The sequence below is a fragment of the Gymnogyps californianus genome, chromosome 24 (assembly GCF_018139145.2).
Source record: "Gymnogyps californianus isolate 813 chromosome 24, ASM1813914v2, whole genome shotgun sequence".
NCBI classification, from domain to species: Eukaryota; Metazoa; Chordata; class Aves; order Accipitriformes; family Cathartidae; genus Gymnogyps; species Gymnogyps californianus.
In genome coordinates this window covers 5,579,368-5,589,546 of record NC_059494.1, presented here as the reverse complement: position 1 = coordinate 5,589,546, position 10,179 = coordinate 5,579,368, and the positions used below count along the sequence as shown (strand labels likewise).

Below are 10,179 nucleotides of genomic sequence, written 5' to 3'. Positions count from 1 at the left end.
TGTCTGGCCACCGACTCACAGCCGACGCCTCCGGTCTCTGGGCTGGGCTGGCAGCCGCCAGAGCAAGTGCTCTTTGGTCATTGCTAAAGCCGTGCAGGGAACAAACAGCAGCCAGAGAAGTAAACTCCGAGCTGGACTTCTTGCACTCGCTCGTTCCCGAGAGCTCTGCTGCATCACACAAATCAGCGGAGCACGGACTCACCCGATGCTCTGAAACTGAACCACCACCAAAGAATAAAGAATTAGATCAAGCGATAGCTGGAGCACATACTGACAAGGGCTTTCTCCAGAGCACAAAATCCACCTCGGACCGCCCAGGAGCCGGCCAGGGCACAACCGACACCTGCAGGAGGGGAAAAAAAAGCCACGAACACTCTTTCAACACCAGCCCTAACAGCAATCCTCACTATCTGCCCAAGTTCAGCGATCTGAACATCTATTCCAGAAGTGCTCTCCTCAGCTTTAGGATACTCAAACCCTCGATCCCACTTGCCTCTGAAGTGCCTTCATCAAGTTCAGGACATTGAAGGATGAAGAACACTCCCATCAGAGACCACAGGATCCGAAGCTGCAGACCCGCCTCGGTTCAAACACACCACAAACCAGTATCACTGTATTACCAGATGGAAAACACCAGTACTTCAAAACTAGCCCTTGAACCGTGACAGTTTTCAGGCTCATTCCTAGTGCTTTCAGCCTTACTTTTATTTTACATAATAGCCTAAAACAATAAATCTTTCTAGCTGATCATGTGGCTGAAGGGAAAGCCAAGGAAGAAAATAAGTGAGACTGATTGACTAACTCCTCTAAGGGGAGAGAGACAAGCACTCGCTCTCCGTGGGTGCCAGGAAAGACAGCAAGTAGGTGTATTTATAGCAGCATTTATAGAATAGCTTACTGAGGACAGAAAGACAGAAGCAGCAGGCTGTTGCTTTGCAAGCTGGTACACAGCTTGACTTTCAACTTGTCATTAAACTCCACAGAAGTCTGGTAAGTTTAGCAGTGCCACTTTACCGCTTACACACAGAAAAATGCTTACCAGAAAAGGTCGGGATTACAGTTGCTGTAATCAAAACAGAGAGTTACTTTTGTTGTGACAGGTTAATAAAAATGCAAGGATGCAGTTATATTACGATGAAGGCATTACGTGTAACCCCAGCAATAAGTGGGGTGTGCTTCTGTCCCTCGGCCGCACGCAACAACAGAAGGCGGGTGCACAGGTACTGTGATGCGCCGGAGCGCTCACACATTCAATAAACAAGACCCAGGCAAGGGACTTCTGGAAAAACCCTTTATTGCAGCAGCGCAAGGGCCACGCTGCTCGCCACCCGTGACCCGCGCCTGGCTGAGCGGACGCCAACCGGCCGCTCCGAGGGAACGCCGCAAGGCTTCATCGCCTGAAACACAACAGCGGAGGCCACGCCGGTTTAGAGGACGGCGAGCCCCCTCCGCAGGCGCGGGGAGGCCGCGGAGGCGGCGGGGGAGGCCGAGCGCTCCGCGCCGCGGGCGGCCCCGGGCTCACCGGCTCAGCGCAGCCGCCGGGCTTCGCGCTCCGACTCCAGCAGGGTGAGGACGTCGCCCTCCCGCACCGGCCCCTTCACGTTGCGGATGATGGAGCGGCTCGTGTCGTCCATGAACTCCACCCGCACCTGCCGGGACCGAAAAGGCGTCAGCCCGGTTCGGCGGTACCGCTCCCCGCCCAAGGCCCACTCACCTGCGTGCACTGCCCCTGGGAACCGGTCCGGCCCAGCACCTTGGTCACCTGTGGGGGCAGAGCAGAGGGTCAGCGCGCATCCCGATCCCGATCCCGGTTCCCGATCCCGGTTCCCGTTCCCCCCACCCTGGCCAGCTTGATGGGCTGCACGCGGCTCGTGTCCATGGCGGCTCTGCGGCGCAGGAAGAAGGGCGGCGCCCCGCCCCGCCCCGCCTTATACCGCGCCAAGTCTCGCGAGACCCAGCGCGCCCCGCGCGCTCCCGGTACCACACACAGCCCTCCTTCCCCCCCCCCCGCGCCTCCCCTGCCCTTCACAGCGGCCAAGATGGCGACGGCCACCCGCCTCATCCAGCGCTTCCGCAACTTCTTGGCGGGGGTAAGGGCGGCTCCGGACCCCAACGCCGCCGGGAACACCGGGCGCCGTGCCCCCCGCGGGACGCTGCCCTGCGCCGGCGGCTCCGTGGAGCCGCCGGCGCAGGGCAGCGTCCCGCGGGGGTGCGCGGCGCCCGGCATCGCATGAGACGGCTCTCGCCTTGCCTTGCAGCGGGACCTCCAGGCCAAGCTGCCGCTGCGCTACACGGAGATCTCCAAGAGGTGCCGGCGGGGCGGGCCGGGCCGCGGGGTTTGGGCGTGAGCGTTGAAGGCTCGCCGGCCGTGAGTTGACGTTCTGGAACCGTTCTCTGTCTAGAACCCAGCCGCCGCCTCGGCTCCCGGTGGGTCCCAGTCACAAGTTCGCCAATAACTATTACTGCAGCCGGGACGGACGGCGAGAGTCTCTCCCGCCCATTGTGGTGGCGGCAGCGCAGAAAACCCTGGCTGCGGGGGCTCAGGCTGGCAGGTAGGTCTGACCGGGTCGGTGCGGCAGCGCTGGCGCCGTTGGAGCTTGAGCGGGTTTAAGCCTTGTTTGGTTTACGCCAGAAGCGCTGAACTCTTCTGGTAAGCAGTATGGGATTTCCCAGGTTGGTACTAGAATGCTGAACTAATTCTTGGTGTCGGTATCTCCTCTCGAATAAGTGAGGTGGCTGGAAGCTGACTTAACAAACGCCTCTAGCGCTAATAAAACCTGTACTCCTGATTATATCTGAGTCTGATTTTCATAGCGGTACTAAAGCCTCCTCTGTCTCCCTTCCTCTACTCCAGTTCAGGCTCTGCAGTGACAACAGCTGAGAAAAAACCGGTGACACCAGGACCAGCACTTAAGAAGTGGGAAATTTCGAAAGACCAGCCCTATTTGTGAGAAAGAAACACGACGAGGCTGGATGTGCAGGTCACAGTTTGTTACAAAGCAGCGCTCTAATGGGGAGGCCTGCAGCGGATTTTGCTACAGGGATGCTGCATGGAACTTGTCCTAGTGCTGCCGATGCATGACTAATAAATGTATTTAAACCTGTGATTGCCCTCCCCACACACACTCATTTTGTCTGTCCTACTTGAATTATCCAAATTACTACTCTTTAATATTGTTTTGGGTGTAAGGTTTTCTTGAGGGAATAGCAACATAGTACGTGCGTTTGAGCGTAGGCTCAGCGGATTTGTAAGCTACAGCTGAGGTACCGCTTCAGGGCAGAGCCGAATAAAGCACAGCCTGGCCACAAAGGACCCGATGCTCTGATGTTGCAGTAAGAGAAGTGACTCAGGGAGCCCGTGGCACCCTTGCCATAAGCGCCCGATATCCCGGCCAGGCTGCCCTGCCGCAGCTACACGCTTTTCGGAGGCCAAGCGCTGTAGGCCGGTTCCCTCGCCAATGACAACGGGTCACCTGGGCTCACGCTGCGTTGACCGTTCCTCGGTGCGCTGCTGCAGAGGCGGCCCGTTCCCCTGGAGCTGCCGGAGGAGTACCGGCGCAGTTGCGCCGAGCCTTTGCGCAGCCGCCCGGCCTGCCGGCAGCAGTTGCATCCCTCGGCCTCAAGCGGAAAGCTTGAAGAGCCGGAGAGGGACGGAGGCGCAGCTCGGCGCTGCGGCGGCCGAGGCCGAACGGGGAAGGCTGGCTCGCTCCGAGCAAAGCGCCCGGCTCCAGCGGGGCCCGGGGGCGGCAGCGGCAGCGCGGGGAGACGGGCGCGCGGGGAGGGCGGGCCCTCCTCAAGGGCACGCGCCTGCGCCCCGCCCTCCCGGGCACCCCATTGGTGGAGGTCATAGCCGTGCGCATGCGCCCTACCAGCGCGCGGCCGGCTTTATAGGGTGGGCGGCGGCGGCGGCGGGTCCTAGCGGTGGGGGCGCGCGGCATGGCGCGGCTTCCGGTGCTGCCGGTGCTGCTGCTCCCGCTGCCGGTGCTGCTGCTCCCGTCGCTCCCGCCGCCTCCGCCAGGGAACGGTGAGTGGGGGGCAGGGCCGGGCGCGCGCGCGCGGTCGCACCGTACCTTGATTGTGCCTATTGGCTCCCCGCGCACACCCTTCGCTCTCATTGGCTGGTGCCCTCGTACGCCCTTGCGCGCGGGCTCCCCTCAGCGAGGGGCGCGGGGACGGGCGGCGGCCCGGGGCGGCGGGGGCTCCCCCGCGGCTCTTCACCCCCTGTCCGCCCCCCGCAGCGTCCCTGTCCGGCTGCCCCCCGGGCCAGTTCCAGTGCGAGCCCGGCGCCATCTGCTTCCCTTGGGAGTGGCGCTGCGATGGGCACCCCGACTGCGAGGACGAGGGGGACGAGCGGGGCTGCGGGACGGCGACCCCGGCGGAGACGAGTCCTGACGGCGCTTGGGTGAGCCCGCCGCGGAGCTCGGCGGCGCTGCCCACCGGCAGCGCAGGTACGGGGGTGCGGCCGGCGGTACGGCCCCTTCGATCGGCCGGGGGTGCGGGGAGCGGCGGGTGGCGCCGGAGCCCCGGCTGGCGGCGGCCGCGCTCGGGGGTGGTAAACCAGACTACAGCCTGTCGTCTCTGTCGTGCCTAGCCTCTCTGAGACGGCTGCGCCCGTCACAACTTGCTTTGGGCAGGGGTCAGTGCAGTAGGGTTAGCCCCACCTTAAGCTTCCTCCTGTGGAGACGGCGTTTAAACACCCCAGGGCTCCCTCGGGAAGTGCCTTTGAAGTGCCTTCTTCCAGAACACGCAATTCTGGCTGCTTCCTTCCAACAAGCCAGTGATGCTGGAGTCTCTGTCCACCCTTCTGAGCTCCTCTGATCTCCGGGGGATGGGCAAGCTGAAGGGAAAAGGATGGGGGAAGCACTTCTGGGCCGTGCAGGCAGGATCAGAGCAGCAGACGCTGGTATCTGTCAAGCTGAAGGGTGTGTCTGCATCCCCAGGACTGTTTGTGTCTGCTGCTCTGCTCCGAGATGCTCTGGAGCTTCCTTTGTCACAGACCTGTTGGCTGTCTGAGGTGCTTGAAAGTCCTCTTCCAGCTTCCCTTACCCTGGGGGTTTCTGTGGCGTCTGGGAGCTGAAGCACCGTGGATGTGGAGAGGAGGGGGATTACTGCAGGTGTGGGAGACTGTGATTGGATTTGATGCCTGCACCAGTTCAGTTGGTAGGTGCGGAGATGAGCTGCGTTTTGGTTGTACCTGGGGCTTCCCGGTGCCACGAGGAGAGGTTAGAATGCTGCAGCTACAGCTACAGCTGGGGAATTCCCCAGCTTTCCCTGTTCTGCATTTCCAGTAGGACCTTTTTTCCTCTCACGTGGGGTAATCACAGTAATGGCAGATAAGGTTTTGCTTAAATTGAAAAAGGCCTGTTGACACTCTTGAGGTGAACTGGGAACTCAGCCAGGTTTGGATTGGAGACTGCTTTGAATATTGACCATAAGGTGAGTTGGAAGCCTGATGGACTTCTTGATCTTTCCTCGCAGAAGCTTCCGCTATGCCTATGCCCGGGGGCTCCGTGCCATCGAGGAGTCAAGGCCGCACGTGGATCTTGATTATTGCAGGTATGCGAGACTCAGAGTGCTGCACATGGTCTTGGTCCTGGCTTGGGCTATAAATGGAGTATCCTGATGGAGGTAATTCCAGACCTGTATCGGTAGCTGCTTTCACTGGGCTGGGAGGGCTGGGGGAGGCCTTACACCACAGCTTAATCATTCCTCTGACTTGGACGCACTGTGTCCTTGGAAAGGCCATTCCATGCGATCTGGCACTAACTCGCTTCCTCTCTTTCTGTCCCCTATCCTTGAGGGAAGCTGCTGATCTCTAGCTGTTGGCTGACGCTGTTGAGCAGCAGAGCCCCGTACTGATGTCCAGACCAGGTGCAGTGAGTGGTTCTCTGCTTGTGCGCTCTCCTCTCTAGTGCTGCTGAGCATCCTGGTAGCTGTGGGTTCTGTTGCTGTGTGGGGCCTGTCCAAAGCAAAAAGCAGACCTGACATCTTCACTCTTGAAAAAGCATCCAGGGAACAGCTGGTGCCTGACAAGAGCCAGACAGGCTCGTTTCCCTGAAGGGTAAGTTTCTTGCACCCCATGCGCTGTGTGTGCGTGAAGGAGAAATGCCTTCTTGCCCTGTGTTTCTAGCCTCTAGAGCTTTCCCCTCCGGGGATAGCTTTTCCCAGCTGTTCGTACTGCTGGTCAGCCACATGCTTGGGGTTTCAGTCTGCCCTGAAGCAGCAGAACTCTCCCCTTACCTTCCTTCCTTGCAGTCAGCTCTTGCTTGACTGCAGGGATAGTTGCACAGCCTAATCTGAGAAGATGCTGGCTTTTTTTGATAGTGATGTGCTGGTCTCTGTCCTTCCTCTGCTGCCAAGGACACTGAGCACTCATGCTAAGATACTAATCTTCTGGTGTGGGTTGTTTTCCTCTACTTTGCACAAACTGAAGTCAAACGAGGTTTTTGCGCAAAGGACTGTCAATAACCAGGTGCTTTTCTGTTCTTGTAACAGGGATCTTTACCGTGAGGTGATAAGATGGGACTAGCCTGGTCTCCCTCCTGCTCACCACAGAGGCTGACTGAACTGGACATAAGCACTCAAATCCGGGTTGTTATACTGGAGTAACAAGAGGATGCTCCCCTTGGAAATGGATCTTAGATTGTGGGACTACTTTGGCTCTGGAAATAGCACAGGACCTGCCCTGGTGCTGTGAAATCACCCCTCACAAAGGTGGTAGAAATTTCTTCATTGTTCTTGTCTCCAGGGGCTGTTAATGCTGATTCTCACCAGTGCGACCTTGGACTCAAAGATTTTATTCTCCGTGAAATGACGGGTGCTAGGTGCTGTTCAACTGTTCCCTTCCACTTCCAGCCAAGAGCCTTTTTTCACCTGCCCCATCCTTCCCCCTGGATTTTGTCAGGGAATAGGGGCTTTCTCGTCCGTTTCAGTAGCAGCTTGCTGACTCTGCACAGACCGGACATATATACTCCATGTTTGCGCTAGTGTTTTGATGCTGCTCAGTCCAAGGTACAGGAAGCTTTTACTGACAAGTCAACCACAGGGGTGAAAGTTGAAAAGCTTCCTGTCTGCTCTGGCTTTGCTGTGCTGCCATCCTGAGTCAGCGTGGGGCAAGCGGCTTCTCGGCACGCTCCCTTCCAGCAAGGATCTCTGCCCTTTGCAGAACCGCGCTTTCTGCCCCAGTGTTGTACTCTGGATGTTCCTTCTCTAACACTGTTAATGGTGTCTTCCTTAAAACTGTTCTGACATGAGTGGTGTCCCTCAGGGGTCCGTACTGGGACCAATGCTATTTAATATCTTCATCCATGGCGTGTATAGTGGGATCGAGGGCACCCTCAGCAAGTTTGTGGGTGACACCAAGCTGAGTGGTGCAGTCGATTCACTTGGGGGAGGAGATGCCACCCAGAGGGACCTTCAGGCTGGAGGAGTGGGTCCACGTGAACCTCATGAAGTTCAAGAAGGTCACGTGCAAGGTCCTGCACCTTGGTTGGGGCAATCCCTGGAGAACAGAAGGCTCCGGGGAGACCTTATTGTGTCTTTTCAATATATAAAGGGGGCTTTTAAGAAAGGTGGAGAGAAGCTTTCTGCCGAGGCCTGTAGTGACAGGAACAGGGCAATAGTTCTAAAACAAAAGAGGGTAGATTTGGATTGGACATAAGGAAGAAACGTTTTCTGGTGAGGGTGGTGAGACACTGGAACAGGTTGCCCAGAGAAGCTGTGGATGCCCCATCCCTGGAAGTGTTCAAGGTCAGGCTGGATGGGGCTTTGAGCAACCTGATCTAGTGAAAGATGTGTCTCCCCATGGCAGAGGGGTTGGAAACAGAAGATCTTTAAAGGTCCCTTCCAACCCAAACCATTCTGTGTTTCCATGAGGTTTTGAGTGTTTGGCTTTTTTTTTTTTTTACTGACCAGTGCCTCTAGTTCAGTGTTGACCACGTACTCCTTGCACAAGTGTTCACTAAGTGCACAAAAGATAGAAAGCTGCTGCCTTGGCTGCTGATATCTGTGCCTTGAAGGTGAGAACTTGGCTTGCCAAGCACACACTGGTCATTGGCCTTAGAGCAGGACTCTTCCACTCCTGGATAGTGTGCGAGTGTGCTGCTGTACCCCACGGGAGAAATTTCTATATGTGGTATGGAGTACTGAGTTATTCCAGTGCTGCTGGTTTTAGTGCCAAGAGGTCATTTGCAAGGGTGCAACACAACCTTGCTTCTGTTTCCATAGGGAGAAGTGGAGGTCGCTGTTGGTGAATGACACAGGAGAATAAAGAACTTGCAACTAATGAGTTCTAGATTTTTTATTTTTCTTGGATTTGTGCATTTGCTTGAATTCTGTATTCAGGAGGCCGGGGGCTGCATCACCTTTGGCTTGTCACATCCTGGGAAAGAGGACTCGTGGTGGGTGGGCTGGCACGGGCAGATAGGGAAAGCACGTGCTGCCGTGCCTGCCTGGGACTGAAGCGACTCCAGCACACATCAGCTGTAATAGAACAAATGAAGTACAGGGAGCAGAGCGAACGGAGCGGGTGGAGACAAGAGAAATAGCTGGCACTGGCACCAGGGCTGCTACTGCGGAATAGATGACGAGTGGAAAGCTTAGCCAAGAACAAGGCGAAAAACTTCAGGCTGCCTGAACTTGTTCCTTCTTCGTTAGAGCAAGTGAAAGGAGCGGGGCGCCCAGCGGAGCGGGAAGGTGCCTCAGAAATCCCAGCAGGACGGGGCTGAGCTGGGGCTGGCAGGAGCGCTTGTGCTGGCGGGGCCGTGGGGCAGAGGTGAGCTGTCACCAGCCTGTCCCAGATCATCCTCTTCGCTCGAGCTGCTCAGCTGAGACGTGCTGTTCTGTTACGCAGGGCAGAGCCCCTTGCTCTGCGCAACGGGGAGCACGGCCAGTGGGTAAACTCAGCAGTCGCAGCCTCTTCCCGCTGCAAGATCATGCAGGTTTTGCTTACTGATCCCTCAGCTGAGTGTCTCAGGGTTGAAAGAAACACATTTTTAGGGGTTTTGTGCCAAAACTTGGGGCTGTGTTTGTGACAGCAATTTCCCTTCCTCTGTCTGGCGCCAGAAGCATTTTCATTGTCCTAATCCCCAGGCTCAGAGACTTCGATTGTAGCGGAGCCTGAGCTGCTTTTCAGCCTAGGAGCAGCTTTGTGCTCCAGGTCTCTGTATTTAAGTAGATCAGTTCATGGAAATCAATGTGATGTTTTACATGCTGAGGTAGGGTTGTGTTCCAGGGTAAGACATCAAAGATCAGCCCGTTTAATTTTGGTTGCCCTTTTACTTGCAAATCCAAAGGATTATTTCCTCCTTTCCAGTTCCTATAGTTCAGGGGAACTTTTACTGCATATTTGCATTTCCAGTGTCCCATTCCGTGTTCCTGCCCCTGCTTGTGGGAGTAATGGGGCTGAAGGCTGGCGTGACGAGCAAGGCGGCACAGGGCAGCGGTGGAGGAGCAACCTGTCACGTTGGGGATCTGCTCGGGCACCGCGTGGAGGATGAGATGGTTCCTTCACCTCTTCTCCTGTAAATCTGTGCTGTGGGGTTTTGAGGGATGAGCTGGGAGGGAACAACCGTTTCCCTTCTCTGGGCTATGACAGCCGATGGAGCAGGGGCAGCCGCGTTAGCGCTCGCGTGCTTCACAAAGGACTGGTGCCAAGAGCAGCATCTGTTGTGGGGGTACAAAGCTGACACAAATCCTGCATGTCTGCACCTTGCTGTGCCTGGCAAGGCAGGTCTTTCAGGGTTAAATCAAGGCAAGTTCATGCTCTCTTTTCAACTTGCTATCGTGGATGCCCTCCTTGGAAACAGGGTGGCGTGTGACAAACGCAAACAGCTAATAAGAACAGAAGAAGGAAAAAGAGAAGTGCAGAGCTGGAAATAGTTCCTTACATAAAGGGCTAGTGCTTCAATCTCATTATTGTCTTAAGGAGCGGACACTTAGCTGCCTCCGACTCCTACGACGCAAACCACAATCTGATCAGCAATCGGCTTTGGGAACCTGGCGGGTGCCACGTGGCACCATGACACGGCCAGTGCCCCTCGGGCAGCAGCTCACCGCTGCTCCTCTGAGCTCACAGCACTCGTCCCAGTCAGCGTACGCCTGGTGGGAGCGTTCCTATGAAGCCAGAGCTGCTGTCCCACGGCCCGTAACGAGAATCACTGCGTCGGAGGGTCAGGCACG

General features: G+C 56.8%; 3 protein-coding genes across 4 annotated transcripts; 2 read left to right on the top strand and 1 right to left on the bottom strand.

Moving 5' to 3' along the window:
* Positions 1–1,277: 1,277 nt before the first annotated feature.
* Positions 1,278–1,890, bottom strand: RPS28 (ribosomal protein S28). 2 transcript variants are annotated; one of them, XM_050910635.1, is made up of 4 exons: positions 1,841–1,890; positions 1,715–1,762; positions 1,523–1,649; positions 1,278–1,397 (listed from the first exon to the last, which is right to left on the bottom strand). In XM_050910635.1, exons 1-3 carry the CDS (start codon positions 1,877–1,879, stop codon positions 1,527–1,529), a joined length of 210 nt encoding a protein of 69 aa, XP_050766592.1. In that variant the 5' UTR covers positions 1,880–1,890; the 3' UTR covers positions 1,278–1,397; positions 1,523–1,526. The 2 variants fall into 2 exon arrangements, with proteins under 2 accessions (XP_050766592.1, XP_050766591.1); XM_050910634.1 differs by having other exon boundaries at positions 1,278–1,649.
* A 141-nt stretch (positions 1,891–2,031) lies between these two features.
* NDUFA7 (NADH:ubiquinone oxidoreductase subunit A7) lies at positions 2,032–3,105 on the top strand. The gene is made up of 4 exons (XM_050910622.1): positions 2,032–2,090; positions 2,259–2,308; positions 2,403–2,552; positions 2,855–3,105. Exons 1-4 carry the CDS (start codon positions 2,040–2,042, stop codon positions 2,949–2,951), a joined length of 348 nt encoding a protein of 115 aa, XP_050766579.1. The 5' UTR covers positions 2,032–2,039; the 3' UTR covers positions 2,952–3,105.
* An 831-nt stretch (positions 3,106–3,936) lies between these two features.
* CD320 (CD320 molecule) lies at positions 3,937–6,270 on the top strand. The gene is given in 5 exon segments (XM_050910806.1): positions 3,937–4,024; positions 4,239–4,448; positions 5,479–5,556; positions 5,913–6,040; positions 6,043–6,270. Coding segments are annotated over 5 exon segments (732 nt in total).
* The last annotated feature ends 3,909 nt before the right edge of the window (positions 6,271–10,179 follow it).